General features: G+C 43.0%; 1 protein-coding gene across 2 annotated transcripts in view; it reads right to left on the bottom strand.

The window, feature by feature from the left end:
* The window catches only part of LOC144694167 (ubiquitin carboxyl-terminal hydrolase 47-like), a 45297-nt gene that overhangs the window by 9117 nt on the left and 12847 nt on the right, over positions 1 to 23333 (bottom strand). For both annotated transcript variants that reach the window (XM_078564518.1, XM_078564519.1), the window contains exons 4-9: positions 22116 to 22253; positions 16110 to 16151; positions 10068 to 10148; positions 8234 to 8356; positions 3999 to 4060; positions 1748 to 1793 (exon numbers count right to left, since the gene is read on the bottom strand). In XM_078564518.1, the coding sequence (XP_078420644.1) occupies positions 1748 to 1793; positions 3999 to 4060; positions 8234 to 8356; positions 10068 to 10148; positions 16110 to 16151; positions 22116 to 22253 (492 nt within the window). The remainder of the gene's footprint in view (positions 1 to 1747; positions 1794 to 3998; positions 4061 to 8233; positions 8357 to 10067; positions 10149 to 16109; positions 16152 to 22115; positions 22254 to 23333) is intronic.

Below are 23333 nucleotides of genomic sequence, written 5' to 3'. Positions count from 1 at the left end.
CAGCACTTGGCAACAATAAACATCTGTAATCAAGTGACAGGAAGCAGCAGAATTAGAACCAGCTATTACCGTAACATCTTGGCTGTTGGTCAGAGAAAAAAATAGATAGTAGATAGTTTACAGAGAATGAATTAAAAGTAATTATGGCACAGAAATACGTCATTCAGCCCAACAGGTCCATGCCGGTGTTTATACTCCAAACAATCCTCCTCCCACCCCTCTTTTTAACCCCATCTACATGTCCTTCTATTCCTTTCTCCCTTATGTGCTTACCTAGCTTCCCATTAAATGCATCTATGCTATTTGCCTCAACTACTCCTTGTGTTAGTAAGTTGCACATTCTAACTACTCTTTGGGTAAAAATGCTTCTCCTAATTCCACACTGGATTTATTAGTTGCCATCTTATATTTTATGAACACAAGTTCTGGACTCATCTGTAAATGGAAATATCTTCTCTACATCTACCGTATATGCCATGATCTTATTGAGTAGCAGAACTGACACAAGGGGCCAAAAGGCCAACTTCTGCTTTTTATGTTTTCATATGTTTATAATTAAACAGCTGTCAATATGTGCGAGTTGTGACTTGTGGGTCTGAGGCTTGTAACAGTGCTAAGTGTGAGGGTGAAGCACATGACTTTTTGGTTTGAGTCCTGATTGATAGAGATTGTTGGAAGATAAGTGGATATGGTAAATTTAGCAGTGGATGAGATTATTGGTGCAATTGGTATGATATGCCATTTGAAGTTGTAGTTATTCAACTCGATAACTTGTTTGAGATTATTAAACTTCTTCCTGCACTGCATCCATGCTTGGTAAGCAACACTCCTGGCATCACCATCCCCTACTGTTCCTTCTCACGGCTCCTGAACATGTGGATGAAGGGTCCCCTGCCCCACTACAAATTCAGGGCATCTCTCCTCCTTTCCATTTCTCCCACAGAGGCTTCCAGTGCATTGTATGAAAATCTTGGTGTGCACTATCTTGCAGATTCCACCATTGTTCAAAGAATCATAGTGCTCATTCAATTTTGAATAAACTCCCACCACTTGTTGCACCCAAAATGAACCACCCCTTTAAGAGGTGTAGGCTGCTGTTAATTAGCACCAGCCACTCAAAATATCAAAACTCTTGCCGGTGTATACAGCCAACAAATAATGTAGGTAACCCTGGCTGCACATAGAAATCATTTAAAAGAGCAGGCAGCGCAAGTGTTTTCTTTTGGTATTTCTTCCCGTTGCCTCCTGAGCATGTGCCTGGAGGGCCTCCATCCCCACTGCAGATACAGGTTATATCTCTTCTGTTCCATATCTTCCATCAAGGCCTCCAGTGCATTATAAAAATACCTTGGTGTACCCTCTCAATCATGTTCCACCATTCTTTAATATTTAATAGTAAATTCAGCTTTCAAAGGGCTCCTAACACCATAATCTAGCTGCAGTTTAAGAAGTTAACCAGATCTGATTTGCATCACTGCTTGGAGTCACAACTTGAAATGCTAATATATCAAAGATAATGTTTTGGTTGTGAAAGACTTGCAGTGCAAGGTTTATTCTTGGTAGAGACATCTTAGCACAAGTTATGTTTCTTCAGAATATGGGTGGGACAGCAGGAAAGCTTTGATGTTACAAAATACAAACTAATATAAACGTTAGCTCTTAAATACAGTACAATGGAGCATTTTGTAAATTTATCATTAGCTGAAGATAAAACAATTACTGATTTGAATTGTACACATTGCCATACCTTACTCTCTTTTCTTTTGTACATAATCAAGTAGGCTGTATTGGATCTGTAAGATATTAAACAAGCTACTTTAAAAAGATAGAACAGAAATGGGGGAGATGATGGTGTAGTGGTAATCTCTCTAGATGAAGTAATCTAGAGGTTCAGCCTAATACCTAAGGGACATGGGTTCAAATCCTACCATGGCAGCTGATGAAATTTAAAATAATAAAGTCTGGAATGGAAAGCTAGTCTCAGTAATAGTGACCATGAAACTATCTTCAATTGTTGTAAAAACCCCATCTGGTTCACTAATGTCCTTTAGGGAAGGAAATATGCCATCTTTACCTAGTTTGGCCTACATGAGGTTGACTCTTAACTGCCTTCTGAAATGGCCTAGCAAGCCACTCAGTTTAAGGGCAATTAGGGATGGGTGACAAATGCTGGCCGTGCCAGTGACACCTACACCCATGAAAGGATTTGTACCAATATTTACAATGTCCATAGTAAATTCTGCAATTTTCCAATTTTTTGGCCTATCTAATATTGCAAAGTCAGTTTCAATACTTTTAAATTTCTCCGATACTGAATACCTGTCTACATCACGGGTAATATATCTACTACACAAGATTGTGGCTGCAATGTTCTGTTTCATAGTGTCAGTGCTCCAACAGCCAGGTTAGTAGAAAAATAGTGTCTGTGTTATTTGCATCCATCATCTTGGTGAGCGCGTTAACATGAATGTGATGAGCATGGACTAGAATTATATAGAGTCAGCAGATTGTGACGTCAGTCAGTGTCGAATATTGAATTTGTACCTGACCTGCCATTTTTGGCCTTGCCGCTCTAGTTAACATCTTTTTAACAGAGAGTTGAACATACATTCAAAGCAAGAAGGATTTGCACCAGCTCCATTTAAAGGCATCATCAATAATTTGCAGGTTAGTTACTTATTGCTTTCTAATGGTTCTTTCTAAGCTTGTGGAAGTAATTGGTGTTTGGAGGAATTGAGAACAGTTGATAAAGTTTTCAGGAAATAGTGCTGCACATGCAAGGTGACAGTAAGGGTTGTGGTGAATGCAGCAATGTATGAGGCTTGCAGTGCAGTTGATATGAGATGACTTGCGAGGATGCATTCACTGATTTTGGCCACTTGCGCGAAGTCACAAAACCTCTTTCAGCACAGCATCCAATTCCTTGGGGTGAGATTCCTGGCACTGATATGACTACCTGATCCCACTGCCGTTTCAGTACACCTCTGGAGGGCCTCCTGACCAGCCCCCCCCCCCCCCACCCCCAGCCACCCCACCGAGGGAAGAGAACTTCTCTTCTCCTATCTATATCCCATCCTCCCATCTCCTCTCCTCTCACCTGCACCAGTGCCTCAACGTTGCAGCATTTAAGAATCTTGTGGTGCACTCTCTGGCTTGTTGCTCCATTTCTGTACATTTCTCATGATCTTTCACTCTTCCTTAAATAGTTTTACCCCTTGCTGCAGCCAGAATGCACTTCCCCTTGAGCTGGTGCAGGCTGATTTTGAAGTATAAGTTAGCTTTCAGTGGTACTAGCTTCGTGTAAAATTAACACTCCTGCTGAGGTGTGCAGCCATTGAACAGTGTGTTCAGCACTGGGCTGTCCGCCACAATCATTATAATTAACAGGTAGCAAGAAGTTTGTGTGATGCCTCCTTCGTGGGCATGGTTAAGTTCCCCATCATGACCTGCAGTCAATTTTGGGGGTTATTCAATTTGACCCCCTAAAAGATTTTTAAGTAATTGTTTTTCTTCATTCTTTCACGGAATGTGGGGGTCTCTGACACAGCCAGTATTTGTTGCCCATCCCTAATTGCCCTTGAATTGAGTGGCTTGCTAGGCCATTTCAGAGTGCAGTTAAGAGTCAACCACATTGCTGTGGGCCTGGAGTCACAACCAGGCCAGACCAGGTAAGAACTGTAGATTTCCTTCCTTAAAGGACATTAATGAACCAGATGGGTTTTTACGACAATTGATGATAGTTGCCATCATTTTTATATTCTAGCTTTATATTCCAATTTATTAATTGAATTTAAATTCCACCAGCTGCCATGATTTCAACCCATGTCCCCAGAGCATTAGCTGAGCTTCTGGATTGCTAATCCAGTCACATTACCACTAGGCCCCTGTCTCCTCAGTAGCTCTCAACTAGCTCTCAAAAGTCACTTGTAACATTACTTCTGTCAATTCAAACATATGTTCACAGCTTGGATCCAGTATAAAATGAATTTGATCATTACCTCAAAAGACACTGCTTCTTCTCAAAAGCGTTTTTTAAAAATAGAATTTCAGAGGAGCCATGCTAAGGGAGATAAAAACAAAATTAAATTACTGGATTTCAAAAACTGGATGCATCAACACGATTACTGCAGGGCTTATTATTGAAAAATAATCAGTAGTAGATTGAGGGGGTATAGGGGATTGTTTTTATTGACCCAACTCTGCTGAGAACCTAATGCTCTGTCACTTCTTCTGATAGCTCACATGTCCCACCTAAAGTACATAATGCAAACACATCAGTCACTGTGCATATGGAGGTGAAGAACATTATCTGACCGATGATGTTAAAATGTAGCTGTTATCTTTAAAATATTGGCAAGTGAGGGTGGACACCATAGTGGGTTAAACACTGGACTCTCACCTCTGAGTTCAAATCCAGCCTATACTGTTGAGATGAACAATCTCCTCTGTCTGCTGGCTGCAAGGATTTGATGATGAGTTTGTAATGAGTTTGGATAGTATTAATTCAAGGACGGCATGCCAGGAGCAGCACCAGGCATACATTGAAAATAGGTGCCAGCCTGATGAAGCTACAACACAGGACTACTTGCATGCCAAACAGCGAAAGCAAAAAGCAATAGGTCAGATCTGCCACATCCAATCATGAATGGTGGTGGACAATTAAACAACTAATGGAGGTGGTTTCACAAATATCTCATCCTCAATGATGGCAAGCCCAGCATATCAGTGCAAAAGATAAGGCTGAAGCATTTACAACCGACTTCAGCCAGAAGTGCTGAGTGGAGGATCCATCTTGGGGTCCTCCTGAGGTACCCAGCATCACAGATGCCAGTGTTCAGCCAATTCGATTCACTCCATGTGATATCAAGAAATGGCTAAAGGCACTGGATACTGCAAAGGCTATGGGCCCCGAAAACATTCCAGCAATAGTAGTGAAGACTTGTGCTCCAGAACTTACTGCACCCCAAGCCAATTTACTGTAACACTGACACCTACCCAACAATGTGGAAAATTGCCCAGATATGTCCTGCACAAAAGGTAGGGCAAATCCAACGCATCCAACTACCGCCCCTAGCTGCCTACTCTCGACCATCTGCAAAGTGATGGAAGGTGGCATCGACAGTGCTATCAAATGGCACTTGCTTAGCAATAACCTGCTCATTGACACTCAGTTTGGGTTCCTCCAGGGCCACTCAGCTCCTGATTCCATTACAGCTTTGGTCCAAACATGGAAAAAAGTGCTCAGATGAGAACGACTTCCCTTGACATAAAGGCAGCATTTGATAGAGTCTGGCATGATGGAACCCTAGCAAAACTGGAGTCAATGGGAATCAGGAGGAAATATCTCCATTGGTTGGAGTCATACCTAGCACAAAGGAAGATGATTGTGGTTGTTGGAGGTCAATCATCTCAGTTCCAGGACAGCACTACAGGAGTGGCTTAAGATAGTGTCTTAAGCCACCATCTTCAGCTGCTTCATCAATGACCTTCCTTCCTTCATAAGGTCAGAAGTCCGCTGATGATTACACAATGTTCAGCACCATTCGCGACTCCTCAGACACTGAAGTAGTCTGGAATGGAACAAGACCTGGACAACGTTCAGACTTGGTCTGATAATTGGCAAGTTACATTTGTGCCACACAAGTGCCAGGTATTGACTGTCTCCAACAAGAGAGAATCCAACCATCTCCCCTTGACATTCAATGGCATTACCATCACTGAATCCCCTACTATCAACATCCTGGGGTTACCATTGGCCAGAAATTGAACTGGGCTAGCCATATAAATACTGTGGCTACAAGAGCAGGTCAGAGGCTAGGAATCCTGTGACGAGTAACTCACCACCTGATTCCCCAAAACCTGTCCACCATCTACAAGGCACAAGTCAGGAGTGTGATGGAATACTCTCCACTTGCCTGGACGAGTGCAACTCCAACAGCTTTCAAGAAGCTCAACACCATCCAGGACAAAGCAGCCCACTTGACTGGTACCCAACTGTACTACATACAAGATGCAGTGCAGCAAATTGTCAAGACTCCTTCAACAGTGCATTCCAATTCTGCAGCCTCTGCCACCAGGAAGAACTAGGGAAGCATATGAATAGGAACACCCTCACTTGCAAGTGTTCTTCCATGTGACACACCATCCTGACTTGGAACTGTATCACCATCCCTTCGTTGTCCCTGGGTTAAAATCTTTGATCTCCTTCCCTAACAGCACTGTGGGTGTACCTACACAACAAGGCCTGCAACAGTTCAAGATAGTGACTCACCACCACCTTCTCAAGGTAATCAATGCTGACCTTGCTAGAGTTGCTCATACCCCATCAATGAATTAAAAAAATACTCCTTCCACATTTACAGCAGGAATCCATCAGAGGGACTTTGGATTCTTGAGGATGACATCCCACTTCTAAAAATCTGCTTTTACCACTCTCAATATTAAGATTCCATTCTCACCCTGAAAAATTGTTCTAATTTCAACTGTGTTTCAACTCACTTTAAGCAACAATAATTTTACCTCCCTTTGTCTGATGAAAATGGGGCAGAAGCATCCCGAAAATGATATCAGGTCACTTGCCACCTATTTATGATGCCACTTTTAACTCCCCCATCTCGAAAAATGGGTGCCAGAGTGCTTGCCTGGTTCAATTGGGAGGCTGCTTGTAATATGACATACATAGAACCCGGACTGCAATAGATGTATTAATGGACGGAGCACGCACCACACACACTTCACAAATTTGTACCTGGAAATGAGAAGCCTAACAAATGGTCTTTAAAGGAACTGCTGGGCATCAATCAAGGAACAGCTTAGGAAAGTTGAACAAAAAATTCTGATAGGATCAAAAATCTAGGCTACTGTCTGGGATTGCCTCCCCCTCTACAGACTTTGATTGTCAGATGGCTCAGTGTGGCAGTTGGACAATTTCTCACCCTCCCAGAATTGGTGAGCTGCATCAGGGCATCTATTTGCTGCTCGAAGCAATGTAAGAGACCCAGAACTCAAAATGACTGTAGCCTCATATCAGTGAGCACAAGTCAGCGATAGTTAAAGTCAGCTTCGCTATAATTAATAATTAATCACCCTATGCCATTTGAATTGTCTACATTTATTCTCTGATGCACCTGTTTCATTATTGAGAAGACATTTTCCCAGTAAATATACCACAATAGCATCAGATGATGTGCTGTTTGATTCCCATCCTCCCTTTGCCGGAAGTGAAAAATTCCCTTCAAATGCCGTGGGACATTTTGGGGTGATTTTCTCAGGCTCTTTTAGGCGCTAAAGAGCATTTGAACTGAAACGCCAGTTTAGCCCATGTTTGGGCAAGATGCCATCTTGGTAAAGGAGTGTGCTAAGAAATGCCATCAGAGGCTTCTTAAGGGATTGATTGGCAGTTAAACTGCCTGCTAGTGCATGGCAATTTGGCTGCTAATGTTTGACCCAATGCCTTCTCCCAACAGTAACCAGCTGATTGGGAGTGAACAAACCACACAGGATCTCATGTGCTGTTTAAAGTTATACTCAGATTTTACTCTTCATTTGCTGCTAGAGGTTTGAAGAGAAATTTTGAAACACATTGGGAGTCTTTCTGGGATAGTTTGTCACAAACATCACTAACAATCCATCAACATTTATGCCAGAAATTTCCTGAGGACTTCACCCAAAAAGAATAAGCGCTCTGCTGCTCTACCATGTTGGACACCTTAGGGGAGTCATCGGGAAAAATGGAGCATTTGGTAATGGGCTTCTTTCTAAGTGTCCCCCTTGGTCTTCTGGAAGAATGGGAGGAGGACATGAGGCCAGGCAGAGCAGAGTTCCGCAGGAGAGCTGGACAGGAGGGCGAGGTGGTGTCCTCCTCTCTTGTGGGCAGGACAAGCAACCTCCTCTGGGGTTCCTTCACCTGGATCTCCAGTGCTACATCTGAGAACCCGTACGCCCTCTCACTCTGGGCTGTCGTGTGTCAGCCAGTGTACTCATCTTTATTGGAAGTGGGTGTGTAAATCCTGCATAAACTGCTCTACAAAAACCAGTGCTTGAAGGTTAAACCTGCAGGTGTCTGTTTTAGCACCTCCAGGCAGGCTCAAATTATGGTAATCAGCAGTTAGGCCCAAAATTGTGTGGTAAAACCAGACTTTCAAACAGGCTAGTCTTATTAGCACAGAACCCACTCAGCAGCTGTTTTCACCCTTTCACCAAAATAAACTTTTATTTTACGGATTGAAGTTACCTTCACAACATGACAGTCATTAAAGTCATACCAATCATCACCAGATTTGATTTCAGCATAATAGTGGCCACTCCCATATTCTCCAATATGGTGCCATATCGCAAATAGCTCATACTTTTTCTCCTAAAATTAAGAGAGAAATGAAATAGCAAGATTATTTATTTCCTCTTGTAGCATGAATGTTCTGATGTACAAATTCAACTTTTCTTTGCACTGACTGATTCAGTATCCATATTTGTATTGTGACAAAACTGAGGTATTTTTAAGATTGCCGAGAGGACAGGACATTGGTAGCACATTCCAGCCATGCAAATAACACTATCCCCTCAATGTAGGAGGAGTGCCAACATTGCACAGTAGAGTCACCCAGAGTTGTGAAAGGTGGGATAGCCACTTTAGAAAGACGCTCCAAGGCCTGAATTTTTCCCTTGTCGGGTGGGAGTGGTGGGCAAGTCCGGGAGCGGCCGGGAAATGGGCCCCCGAACGAGATTTCATGTTGACTTGCCAGTTAACGGCTAGTCAGTGTGAAATGCGGGCTGAAAAGCTCAGCGCTACCGGGGTGGGGGCGGGAAGAGGGCAGGCAACACCATCACCGTGGGCATGGATGAGCGCTTCAAGAGAGCTCCCTGAAGGTAGACAGCTGCCTCAGGGAGCTGCAGACCCCCAAATAATGAAATGAAGCACTAAAAAGCTGCAAAAAAAATGTCCATGCATCACAATCAAGCACCTGAAAGCATACTTCATAATATGCTGTCCCCAGATATTTATTTTCATTTTATTTCCTAACGGAGATCTCATCCTGTCCTTGGATGAGGTTTCATGAAAAATGTAAAGGCTGACTGGCCGATTCGCCCGTCTGCCAACCATAAGATTGGACGGGCCATGAAAAATCACAGACAATTGCGCCATTAATGGGATTAATTGCCCTCTTAATTGTTGGCAGGCACGCTTTTGACTTTTGCGCGTACCTGCCGAGTGAAATATTGAGCAAGTGCACGATGATGGCAGGACGCTCGCCTGATGTCATCTCATGCGATTTATGGCCGATCGGATCAGGCGCCCACAAGATGTGAAATTCTGCCCCGGTATTCTGATAAAGCCTACAGGGATAATTTTCTCCCCGTCGGGCGGGCTGGTCAGGAGCGGGCAGATCGCTGCCCGCAATCGGCTGCGCGCCACCATTTTATGTGGGCGGGCCAATTAAGGCCTGCCCAGTGTGACGCACACCTGGAAGCGCTCAGCGCTATCTGTGCGGGTGGGGGAAGGAGGAAGAGTTGGGGTCTGCGCTCTTTCATGTGCATGCGCGTGAAAGAGCGCAGAAACCTCCCTGAGGCAGCTCCGTGCCTCAGGGAGATTAAGTTCCATTTTAAAGTTGGAAAAAATTTTTAAAAAATTATTCAGACATGAACCCTCATGTGACAGTGTCACATGAGCTGGGACATGTTTATGAATTTCAATAAAAAAATGTATTTAATTAATAAACCCTTCATGAAACCTCACCCCGCCCGTGGATGAGGTTTCATGAGAAATGTGAAGGCCGCTTGGGCTCTTCACCTGCCCACAAAGGTTGGATGGGCAGCCCTGACAATTGCTTTAATTAGTTTATTAATGGCCTTAACAACCCTTTGATAGCTCAGCAGGCGCGCAGCTGACTCCAGTGCACGCCCGCTGAACAGAAGATCAGAAAGACACACGGTAACATCGGGAAGCACGCCTAACGTCAACGTGCGTCATTTTATATGTCGGTGTGTGGGGCCCACTCCCGCATGCCAACCAGAAGATTCTGCCCTATAAAATCGAGACATATCTTTTCTCTTTATAGCTGCTGACTGACCTGTTGTGTGCTTCCAATATTTTCTAATTCAATTTCAGTATTTGTACTGTTTTGCTCTTGTCTGTTGTGAGAAAACTTTTCCTAAAATTAAAAGAACAAACTCTTTATACTTTCACAATCAGCAACATTCTCAGGACATCCCAAGTACTTTTGAAGTGCATCATTTGTTTAATTTTGTTTGATGACATCCCCACAAGTGTCTTAAGTCATTTTATTCTGTTAGAGGAACTATAGAAATGCAATGTTGTTGTAATGTAGGGAAACATGGCAGCTAATTTGCACACAGCAAGTTTGAATAAACAATATGAAATAAACGACCAGATCAACTGTTTCAGATGTTGGTTGAGGATTACAAATTGGCCAGGAGGCTGAAGGAACTCTCCTGCTCTTCTTTGAATGGTGCCATGTGATCTTTTACATCTACCTGAGAGGACAGACAGGGTCTTGGTTTAATGTGTGATCTGAAAGAAGGCATCCCTGACAGTGCAGCACTCCTTCAGTAGATTATGTGCTCAAGTCTCTAGAGTGAGAGCATGAACTCGCAACCATCTGATTCTGAGGTTAATGTGCTATTAACTGAGCCAAGGCTGTTACCAAATCTAACACTCATATTTCAAAGAGCCTGGGATGCAGAGCATTGAGTTGCAATGTCCAAGTCAAGTGGTCTCAGTCCAGCCTGCTACTTCGTAATTTAGATGGAGCAATAATGTGAAAATTCACTCTCCAGATTCAGTCCACAGTTTGCTAGTTGATACCAGTCAATGCAGCAATAAATAAAAAATATTTTTAAAAAACCAGGGCACCTGTTCCCACTAGCTTTCAATGACTCCTACAGGAAACCATAAGTGTGTGGGCAGTGAACTACAACATCAAGATCAGACTTGGCCGATGTGATTTCCATCATAGTGCAACAGATTACCAGGATTCATTATCAAGGCTCCCACTCAAAGAATAACCAATTGGGTGAGTTGCTCGAGAGTTACCAGTGCCTCTGGAATGGATCCCAACACAAAATCCCCACCTTTAGGAGAAATACTCAGGAAACAAAAACAACTTACACTAAGAATCTGACCATATTCCAATATAGGGACTCCTTAAGTCATATCAGCTTTTAAAAACAGAAAAACAAAACAATGTCTTCATGTTAAAAGTGAATTTTCTGCAGCTCTAAAATTTGCATTAAGTTAGTGTGCCACTTAACTACAAGATTATACAAATTTGTATTAAGGTGAATATGGTACATTTAAGGTGTCAGTTTCCACTTCAGAGCTCTGGTCAGACACTGGGGTCAGGATTTTCCAGTCATCGGGCAGGCTCGGTGGGGGCGGCTGCGAAACAGACCATCGCCTGTGATTGGGCCCCGACTGAGACTTCACGCTGGCTGGCCAATAAACGGCCAGCCAGTGTGAAACACCCGCTACAGCCGATAATGCCTGTTTTACACAGTCACGCAAGGTCAAAATTACCTCCTTGTGTTCATGTTATGCACTGGAAGGGTTGCAACTGAAGATCTCCCCTATATTTCCAGCTTTTCCTACAGCTATGCAAACATATCGTGTACATTCTTTTCCTCAACGAGAAGATCGATTAACTTTGAAAAGATGCTCATTCACTTCCTCAGGAGCATTTATAATAAACTGATTTAATGCCTTCAGTCCAAGGCCTTGTCCTCCTCTGGTCAGACAGCCAACTTCTTCTACACTTCACCACTACACTTCTGTTGATTAAGAAAGGATCCCTGAACTTTGCGGGCTAGGAGTATGTATGTTTCCACAAGCATCTCGGAGCAAAACATGACATATTTTTGGAAGGCGCTGTCTAAGAAGTCATGGTGAATTCCTTCAGTGCATCTTGCAGATGATACACACTGCTACCATTGTGCGTCGGTGGTGGAGGGAGTGAATGTTTGTTGATGGCATGCCAATTAAGCGGGCTGCTTTGTCATGGATGGTGTTAGGCTTCTTGAGTGTTGCTGGAGCTGCACTCATCCAGGCAAGGGGAGAGTATTCCATCACACTCCTGACTTTGGCCTTGTAGATGGTTCACTATCTACACTGCAGTAGCAGCAGTGTGTACCATCTACAAGATGCACTGCAGGAATTCACCAAGGCTCCTTACACAGCACCTTCCAAACCTATGACTGCTACCATCTAGAAGGACAAGGGCAGCAGACACATGGGAACACCACCGCCTGAAAGTTCCCCTCCAAGCCACTCACCATCCTGACTTGGAAATATATTGCTGTTCCTTCACTGTCGCTGGGCCAAAATCCTGGAATTCCCTCCTTAACAGCACTGTGGGTTTACCTACACCACATGGACTGCAGTGGTTCAAGAAGCCAGCTCACCACCACCTTCTCATCAGGGATGGGCAATAAATACTGACCTAGCCAGTGAAGCCCACATCCCATGAATGAATACAAAAAAAAGAGTTCCAGGGAGAATGAAATAAGGATTGGATGTAGGACTCAGATTGCTGGTCCAGAGCTCTTCATGATCTAAAGCATTATAAATTCCAGTAGAAGTGGTTGTGGCAAGACAATACAAAGATACAAGGAAGTTTCAAAGCCATGGATGTACGAAAAGGGAGCTTAATCTGATAGATAACAAATTCTATCATTTAAGCCAGTATTCAAGCCAATTTAAGTCAAGCCTGTACAAAATGATTTAAATGCTCAACTAACCCAAAAGTGGTTGGGCTAAAAATTTGTTTCCTCCTGTTTTCTGGTGCAGATGTCATGATTCATGATCAGCCTGTACCCGGTCCCATTGAGGCTAACAACATGCAAACTCTGTGTTGCTCCCTCATTTCCATGATTCTAGCTTTCAGCCAAGCATGATCAACACTGCTAGCTGACTGAGCGTTCAACAGTGAGTCTAACATTATGCAGGGCTAGCAGTCGTTGCAGCTAGCTTCCAGATCTTAAAAACAGTCTGTCCTCTTAAAGGGGGGCTGCAGTGACTGAAAGCAGCTGCTGCTGGCAGCCAGTTGTGCAATTGGAAACAAATGGAATAGAGCATCTGGGCCCCAAAAGAGTTCTCCGGTTTACAGATCCAGTGATAGAAGCTTTAGTCATGGAGGTGGACAAGAGGTGAGATGACATGATTCTGTGGGAGCCCTGGAGGCCCTCAAGGAATACCCTCTAAAGAAACTGGAAGCAGGTAAACAGGGGTGTCAACTCCCGGAGTCTGATCCCAAGGAACTGGTAGCAGTTCTTAAAGAAATGCAATGACCATATGTGGGGGTCAAGGTCAGTAAACACATCTTTAAAGAACATCTCATACCCACCATACCACCCACCTAACACACTGCTCAATACACCATCATTCAACCGTCAGCAGTCCTTAGCATTCAGGACTAACATTTTCGTAGCTAACTCATCCTCACACACCTTCCATTGATGCCAGCCTCACCCTAACCTCACACTGCCTGAAGAAACCACCAGCTATTCAGCTATGGCAGGCACATCACCCAAACACTGTGCAGCATAATTACTGAGCTCCTTCACTCACACTTCTAAGACAAGATTGTCCACAGTAGAAGACAGCAAAGCAGAACTGGTGTGGACAGGAACACCTCCATTCCCTGAATCCTCTGGAGGAGGAGGTGTTCGGCGTTATAGGGCTACCTGTGACCGAGGCCATTGCATCCAGCGTTGTTGAGAACATACGGGATGACGTTATGTTCCTGCCTTTTGTCCCTTCTCAACTCCAACCTCACCTTGGTATCTGGCATGAAATATAGGTTGCAGATTGTGTGACAATAGACCTTTTGCTTTACACCTCACATCACCAGCTCACCCCGGCCTTCTCCTTCTGATTTCCTGCTTTTGGACACCCAAGAGTTGTCATTGCAGGAGGAGGAAAGAGAGCAACTCTCGGATAGAGGGAAGCTACCATTTCAGGTGACTCAAGGACCAAATACATTGAGTGAGAAAAGTGAGAGATCTTATGCCCTAGCAGCCAGGTTGGAAATGAGGTATGCGGTTTCATGTAGTGCCACGTTTTTGCGGGGAGCAATATGAATGCTTTTAATGTCGTGAGATAGTCTTTGCTGTATCTGTATTCCATATGTGATTTATAGTACACACCGACCGTATTTTTGCCTGTTAACTCATGGCCAGGATTTTATGGCCCTGCCACGGTGTGTCCCCACTGGCAGATGCAGCGAGCCATTTAAACCTCCATTCAGTTTAGTGGGACCGTAATATCCCGCCTGGTAGAAGAGGCCGTAAAATCCTGGCCCATGTTTACTTTATGTGATTCCGATTTGTGTTAAGCAAAAAACTACAAAAAGTGGAATTTTGTTGGTAATTTCTTCATTTGGGGTCATTCAGTAAATTTGGTTATTTTGATTTACGCTTTCTTCCACGGGGATTGTAACAAAATTGGGGGCTTGCGTCAGGATGATTGAATTCACAGGCTGTAAAACAGGTTCACTGGAACTTTACAGTGTTTAAACAACAAGATTTAACGTTTACTTTTGCTAAATTCTATTGGGAAATCAATATAGGTATCTTTGAGGCTCAAGCCTTTTTTGAGAGAGACAACCTGCCTATCAGAGATTTGAAACAATTGAGAAAAGATGATCAACAGTCTGTCGCAGAGCACATTGAGATAACGTTAACTCAGAAGCCAAGAAGGATGGGATACTTCAAAAATTGACCAGGCATCTGTGGCTCGAGGAAGAAAGGCCCAGTTCTATTAGTGATCAAATACAACTGGCCAGAACGGAAAAAGGAATAAACGACTAAGAATGAATGACTTAGAAAGAGAGGAAAGAGATAAGGAAAGGGATAGGGAAAGAGATAAAGACAGAGTGTGAGAGAGATGAAAAATATAGAAATGGAGCACACATTCTAATTACGCAAACTTGAAGTGGGGTTGACATAGAGAACTCCTCTTAATTTTGATTTGGGGAAGACTTTTCTGGTTTAGTACCTAAGTTTATTGAGGAGGGAGTGGAGATATATGTCCTGTCATTCGAGAAAATTGCCAGAAACCTAATTAGCCAAAAGAACTATGCTCCTAAAAAGTGTTTTGGTAGGGAAGGCCTTGGAGATGTACTCGTCTCCTTCAGGACAGCATTCGTGTGATTATGAGGAAGTAAAGACTACTGTACTAGACACTTATCAGATGCTGCCAAAGGCCTATAGGCAGAAATTTAGAAATTTAAGAAAGGGAGTGACTAGACCTATGTAGAATTTGCTAGGGAAAAGGAAAAGGAATTTGATAGGTGGTGTAGGTTGATAAAGGTGGAACAGAACTTGGATAACCTTAAGATGATGTTGATGGAGGAATTCAAAAATTGTGTCCCTTTGGGGTTAAGGTCTCACCTGGAGGACCAGAAAGTTCATAAAATAAGGGAAGCCTCAGTAATGGCAGACAATTATGAGGTAACTCATAAGATGATTGATAACATGCCCCACTTTGAAACCTTCCAGAGAAACTGGAATGAAACGAAGGTCGATAATGAGAAAAGGTCAGGCCTTGCTGAGAAAGAGGGAAAAGCTAAAGAACCAGATCTTTCTTGGGTTAGTAAAAATGACGGTTCCGAGGAGAGGTTTAGTTCAAGGGGGCCAACATTCTACTTTCATCGCAAGAAACAGCACATGAAGGCTGAATGCTGGAAATTAAAAATTGGCCTTTCACATTGGTTCAGTAAAAGGGGTGTTCTCCCAAATGATATGTCCTGATCGCTAACGTTCATGACAAATAGGGAGTTACTCGCACAATCACTGAGAGGATGTCATCAATATGATGATTAGTTACCATAATAATCACCATGTAATTATAACAGAGAAAAAAAATGTATGCAAGAAAAGTATCATTTCATCTATCACATTTTTGATACTAATTTAGAATATACTGTAATGGTCAATAGCACTGAAATCAGAGTAAATGAAATATTCAACACCAGATATTCCTCTAAAGCTCTTAGGGAGACGGATTTCAACTTTTGGCGATAGTCTAAAATGGGTGATATGAGATTGGGTCAGCTGCCCATTGTAGACCTTGCCTTATGTTTCCATTGATTTCGTACCTCGGGTATTGTTGGTTTGAGACACCATTCGTTGCAATTATCCTGTACAAAAATTGAATTAAAAACTACAGTAAGTATAACATTAATGAGATCAGATATATGGCATAACATTTTGTAATTAATTTAATTCCATACAATTCAGAATAAGAAAGAACCATAAAGTAACAAATGTTGCGAATTACATTGGAGATGCGAACACCATTCCCAAAATACGCCGACATTAACTTTACAAATAAGCCACTAAATGCTGTGAGACACATACAATTATTTAAAGTACTTGGTGTGACAGTTCAATATACTTACTATCACCATTGGCCTCAATCACAGAACAAAATGGACAACAGGACACAAAGAATAACTTCTTTAAGTAGGCCTTTAGTGACACAGGTTTGCTCCCTATTTGATTTCCCACCTCTTCCTGGAGATCATACAGTTTTGGGTGGATGGGGAGGGTACATAATGCAATACACAAGGCACCACATTGTGCAGGACAGGCTGGACGAACCAGTGGGTCTTCATATGCCTGTCATTGTTCTCTCTCTGACAACTGTGTGAGGTTAAACCAGGCTGTTCACAACAATTTTGTCATATCTGATCCTGAGATGAGGTCTCAATCATATATCCATGTCATCACTGAGACAGCCTGTTTCCACCTCCATATCATTGTCCAACTTTGGGCAGCTTCAGTCATCTGCTGTTGAAACACTTGTCCATTCTTTCGTTACTTATAGACGATTCTAATGCACTCCTTGCCAACCTCCCTCCTTCTATTATCTGTAAACTTGACATTATCCAAAAGTCTGCTGCCCATGCCCTTATTTATAATTATTTCACAGGCTGTGCATATCACTGGCTAGGCCAGCATTTATTGCCTATCTCTAATTGCTCTTGAGAAGATGGTGGTGAGCTGCCTTCTTGATCCGCTGCAGTCTGTGTTGTAGGTAAACCCACAGTGCTTTTAGGGAGGGAGTTCCAGGGTTTTGACCCAGCGGCACTGAAGGAATGGTGATGTAGTTCCAAGTCAGGATGGTGTGTGCTTTGAAAGGGAACTTTCAGGTGGTGATGTTCTTCTGCATCTACTGCTCCTGTACTTATAAGAGGTGGAGGTCATGGGTTTAAGGTGCTGTCGAAGGAGCCTTGGTTAGTTGCTGCAGTGCATCTTGCATTTGGTACACACTGCTGCCACTGTGTGTCAGTGGTGGAGGGAGTGAATGTTGAAGGTGATGGATGGGGTGCCAATCAAGTGGGCTCCTTTGTCCTGGAAGGTGGCAAGCTTCTTGAGTGTTGTTGGAGCTGCACTCATCCAGGCAAGTGGAGAGTATTCCATCATACATGTGACTCGTTCCTTGTAGATGGTGGACAGGCTTTGGGAGTCAGGAGGTGAGTTTCTTGCTGCAGGATTCTGAGCCTCTGGTCTATTCTTGTAGCCACAGTATTTATATGGCTGGTACAGTTCAGTTTCTGGTCAATGGTAACCCCCCCAGGATGTTGATAGTGGGGGATTCAGTGATGGTAATGCCATTGAATGTCATGGGGAGATGGTTGGGTGCTCTCTTGTTGGAGATGGTCATTGCCTGGCACTTGTGTGGCACAGATGTTACTTGCCACTTGTCAGACCAAGCCTGAGTGTTATCCAGGTCTTGCTCCATATGGACATGGACTGCTTCAGTATCTGAGGAGTTGCGAATGGTGCTGAACATTCTGAATCATCAGTGAACATCCCCACTTCTGACCTTATGATGGAAGGAAGGTCATTGATGAAGCAGCTTAAGATGGTTGAGTCTAGGAGTGATGTCTTGGGACTGGCAGGATTGACCGCCAACAACCATAGCCATCTTCCTTTGTGCTAGGTATGACTACAAACAATGGAGTTATTATTCCCATTCCCTTATTCCCATTGACACCAGTTTTGCTTCCTTGATGCCGTTCTGGTCAATTGCTGCTTTGATGTCAAGGGCAGTCACTCTCATTTTGCCTCTTGAGTTTAGTTCCTTTTTCCATGTTTGCACCAAGGCTGTAATGAAGTCAGGAGCTGAGTGGCTGTGGTGGAACCCAAGCTGAGCATCAGTGAGTAGATTATTGTTGAGTGATAAGTAATTGTTGAGTGATGATTGATAGCACTATCAATGACACCTTCCATCACTTTGCTGATGATCAAGAGGAGACAGACAGGGCGGTAATACATTGGGTTGAATTTGTCCTCCTTTTTGTGGTCCTAATGCCTACCAGGTCCCATTTACCCATCAGCGTTGTGCTCACTGACCTACACAGTTAAGCTCCTGGTTAAGCAAAGCCTTGGCATTACCCGTCCAAGACAACTGCTTTCCTCTAATTCTGTCTCTTGAACATCCTCAATTTTAATTGCACCGCCAGTGATGGCCATGGCAAACCTTCAGCTGCCTGGGGCCTAAGCTCTAGAATTCCCTCCTTAAACTTCACCATCTCCATTTGGTTTTCCACCTTTTAAGATTTCTTTAGAGCTATCTAATTGACCAAGCTTTTGGTCACCTGCCCTAATACAAACATATGAACGCATGATTAGGAGCAGGAGCAGGCCATTTGGACCTTCGAGCCTACTCCACCATTCAATAAAGTCATGCTGATCTGATTGTTACCTTAACACCACTTTCCTGCCTACCTCCAATATCCTTTGACTCCCTTGTTAGGCAAGAATCTATCTACCTCTGCTTTTAAAATATTCAGTGACCCAACCTCTACTACTCTCTGGGAAAGAGAGCTCCACAGATTCTTGGCATTCTGGGAGAAGAAAATTTTGCTCACCTCCATCTTAAATGGGAGACCCCTTATTTTTGAACTGTGTCCCATAGTTATAATCTCACCCACAAAGGGAAACTATCTCTCAGCATTCACTCTGTCAAATCCCTCAAGAACCTATATGTTTCAATAAGATCACCTCTCATTCTTCTAAACTCCAATGGATACAGACCCAACCTAATATCTCCTTATCTGGCTCAGTGTCAAATTTTGCTATTATAAAATACTACTGAAGCTCCTTGGGACATTTTGTTATGTTAAAGATGCTAGCTATATAAAGACAAGTTATTGCTGCATTCTTACACAAGTGGCATATATACTAGCCCAGTCATGGTGAAGTAGCATGTGCCAACACTGAGCTAAAAAGCCAGAGAAAATGAATTAATTGGTAAGTTATAACTTCTTATGTGTGTGTTATATATTTCACCCAAGAACAAGCTAAAATCCTAATAAGAACATAAGAAATAGGAGCAGGAGTAGACCAGACTGCTCCATGAGCCTGTTCTGTCATTCAATATGATCATGGCTGATCTTCGGCCTCCACTTTCTGCTTTTACTACACTTTCCTGCCAACTCCCAAGCATTGATTCCCTGTGAGATCAAAAATCTGTCGATCTCAACCTTAAATATGCTCAATGATGGAGCATCCAGATTCCGCTGGGGTAGAGAATTCCAAAGATTCACAACCCTTTGAATTAAGAAATTTCTCCTCATCTCAGTTTTAAATGGTCGACCCCTTATCCTGTGTAAATAGATTTGGGGTAGTTTGATTTTAGCTCAACTTGATCATTTTTATATTACATCTACTGTGATAACTAAGAAGGTCAAGGAAGCCATTTTGATACCAACATATGACTAAAGAAGCCATTTTGTACTCTGTATTAACCACATGTATGAATCCAATTGCAGCATTAAGGTAGTACTCGGTCATGAAATAGATGATCATACAAGTAATGAGCCTTGATTGAGTTATAATTAATGAATCAATAATCATATAAGAAAGACTGGATTTTCATTAAAGTTTGTTAAGTTCAATTATTTTAAGTCTCTATATTTGCTTGAAAAAGTACAGTTTCAGGCAAACTGTTCTAGATCTCTGATCGAAGGTTCTGGGAAAAGGCACAGTCTGACCCAGTGAATAGAAAAGTTGTTTAAAATCAAATCAAGAGACAGTGTGAAACAACTCCATTCTATTCTCCTCTGAGATACTGAGGCCAGGCCCCTTGACATTCAAGGCATTACCATTGCTGAATCCCCCACGATCAACATCCTGGGGGTTAACATTGACCAGAAACTGAACTGGACGAGTCATATAAATACCGTGGCTACAAGAGCGGGTCAGAGGCAAGGAATCCTGCAGCGAGTAACCCACCTCCTGACTCCCCAAAGCCTGTCCATCATCTAGAAGGCACAAGTCAGGAGTGAGATGGAATACTCTCCCCTTGCCTGGATGAGTGCAGCTCCAACAACACTCCAGAAGCTTGACACCATCCAGGACAAAGCAGCCCACTTGATTGACACCATATCCACAAACATTCACTCCCTCCACCTCACCGATGCACAGTAGCAGCAGTGTGTACTACAAGATGCACTGCAGAAACACACCAAGGCTCCTTAGACAGCACCTTCCAAACCCACAACCACTACCATCTAGAAGAACAAGGGCAGCAGGACACATGGGAACACCACCACCTGCAAGTTCCCCTCCAAGCCACTCACTGTCCTGACTTGGAAATATATCGCCGTCCCTTCACTGTCATTGGGTCAAAATCCTGGAGCTCCCTTGCTAACAGCACTGAAGGTGTAACTACACCACATGGACTGCAGCAGCTTAAGAAGGCAGCTCACCACCATCTTCTCAAGGGCAATTAGGATGGGCAATAAATGTAGGCCTAACCAGCGAAACCAATATCCCTTGAATGAATAAAAAAAAGGTGGCCACTGTGACCAAGAACCAATCAATTTAATGTAGGACAGTCAGAGCCAATTATTAAATGAGAAAAGCCTGACTCTGACAGAGTACTGGTCACTCAGGGGTTAAATGCCAGGGCTCCACAATATTTCATTGCTAGCTGAGTACTGAAGACTCTCGAGGCACCGACCCACATGTCAATTTCCACAAGTGGCATCGTATCCAAGGCAAAATCTTGAGATGGTTACGCTTCAACCCACTGATGACTCAGATTAAATTGAAAAAGGCATTGTCCTGAGTTAAAAACAAAAACAGAATTACCTGGAAACACTCAGCAGGTTTGGCAGCATCGGTGGAAACCATTCCACTGATGCTGCCAGACCTGCTGAGATTGTCCTGAGTTGTTCCGTATACCTTATAATTTTCACAAACTTCCTATGATTTACCATCCAAAGAGTCCTGTTTTTGCCCCAGTTGGTTAAGTCTTGTTTGAACAAAAGTAGATTTATTAAATAATTTAAAATGGTAAATAGGACTGCTTGGAATTAATTAGGAAATTAATTAAGTTACAGATAACAAAATCAGATAACACATGAAACTGCGATCCCGTGTTCTAAATTCCCCATCCAGGGGAAACAACCTCTCAGTGTCCACCCTGGTAAGTTCCTCCAGAATTTCATATGTTTCAATTATTCTGGAAACCAGAGAATATAGGCCCAATCTACTCAACCTCTCATCATAAGACCACTCTCTCACCCCAAGAACCAATCTGGTGAACTTTTGCTGTACCGCCCCCAGTGCAAATATATCCTTCCTTAAATATGGAGATCAAAACTGCGCACTGTACTCCAGGTGTGATCTCACTAAAGCCCTCTATAACTGTCCTTATTTTTGTACTCCAATCCGCTTGTATTAAAGGCCAATATGCCATTTGCCTTTCTAACTGCTTGCTACATCTGCATGTTAATTTTGTGTTCCTTCCTTGTATAAGTACAACTGTTGCAAAAAGTTAAAAAAAAACATGGGATTAAAACCTACAGCTGGCTGAAAACTAATGGTTTAAGTGAAGAGCTGTAGAAAAATTAAAAGAATGCATTGAAAATTGGAGATAAGCCAGCTGCTGACAGCCATTGTTTGGAGCCATTACACAATGATGATTTCAAGCTTCTTCTGCTCCCGACTTAATCCCAAGTATAATAGAAATACATAGTGACAATGACAATTTTTTGGAACAAATTACAAAATAATCTCCAGTAAAACAGATACTCAATACTATTCTCCATTAAAATATAGCATTAATAATATTGCAAATATCTTACCTCAGATCTGTTAAAATTCAAAGTCAATGGAATAGAAATGTCATCGTGAAGCTTCTGATAATACACCCCGTGGGTGGCAACTTCAAATCGTTTTAGGTGTAATGTGAGAATTTGAGGCAACTGTTTGAAATAGTATCTCTGCGAAATATAAGGCTAAGTTAGAGTAACAAATCTTAAAAGGAATCATGAAAGATAGAGATGAATCCTATTTTTATGCTGCATTCATAATTACGATGAAGATTTTGTCTTAATTCATTCATGGGATGTGGGCTTCAGTGGCCAGGCCAGCATTTATTGCCCATTCCTAGTTGCCCTCGAGAAGGTGGTGGTGGGCTGCCTTCTTGAACTGCTGCAGTCCAAGTAGATATACCTATAGTGCTGTTAGGGAGGGAGTTCCAGGATTTTGACCCAGTGACAGTGAAGGAACAGCGATATATTTCCAAGTCAGGATGGTGAGTGACTTGGAGGGGTACTTCCAGGTAGTGGTATTCCCATCTATCTGCTGCCCTTGTCCTTCTAGATGGTAGAGGTCATGGGTTTGGAAGGTACTGGCGAGGAAGCCTTGGTGAATTCCTGCAGTGCATCTTGTAGATGGTACACACTGCTGCTTCTGTGTGTCAGTGGTGGAGAGATTGAATGTTTGTTGATGTGTTGCCAATCAAGGGGGTGCATTTTGCTGGATGGTGTTAAACTTCTGGAGTGTTGTGGGAACTGCACTCATCCAGGCAAGTGGGGAGTATTCCATCACACTCCTGACTTGTGCCTTGTAGATGGTGGACAGGCTTTGGGGAGTCAGGAGGCGAGTTACTCACTGCACGATTCCTAGCCTCTGACCTGCTCTTGTAGCCACAGTATTTATATGGCTAGCCCAGTTCAGTTTCTGGTCAATGGTAACCCCCAGGATGTTGATGGTGGGGGATTCAGAGATGATATTCCGATTGGATGTCAAGAGGAGATGGTTAGATTTTCTCTTGTTGGAGATGGTCATTGCCTGGCACTTGTATGGCATGAATGTTACTTGCCACTTGTCAGCCCAAGCCTGGATATTGCCCAGGTCTTGCTCCACTTCAGTATCTGAGAAGTCACGAATGATACTGAATGTTGTGCAATCATCAGCAAACATCCCCATTTCTGACCCTATGATGGAAGGAACATCATTGTAGAAGCAGTTGAAGATCGTTGGGTCGAGGCCACTACCCGGAAGAACTCCTGCAATGA

This window comes from Cetorhinus maximus, chromosome 19 (genome assembly GCF_964194155.1).
Source record: "Cetorhinus maximus chromosome 19, sCetMax3.hap1.1, whole genome shotgun sequence".
NCBI classification, from domain to species: Eukaryota; Metazoa; Chordata; class Chondrichthyes; order Lamniformes; family Cetorhinidae; genus Cetorhinus; species Cetorhinus maximus.
The sequence above is the reverse complement of the archived record's forward strand: the minus strand, read 5'-3'. Positions and strand labels throughout refer to the sequence as shown.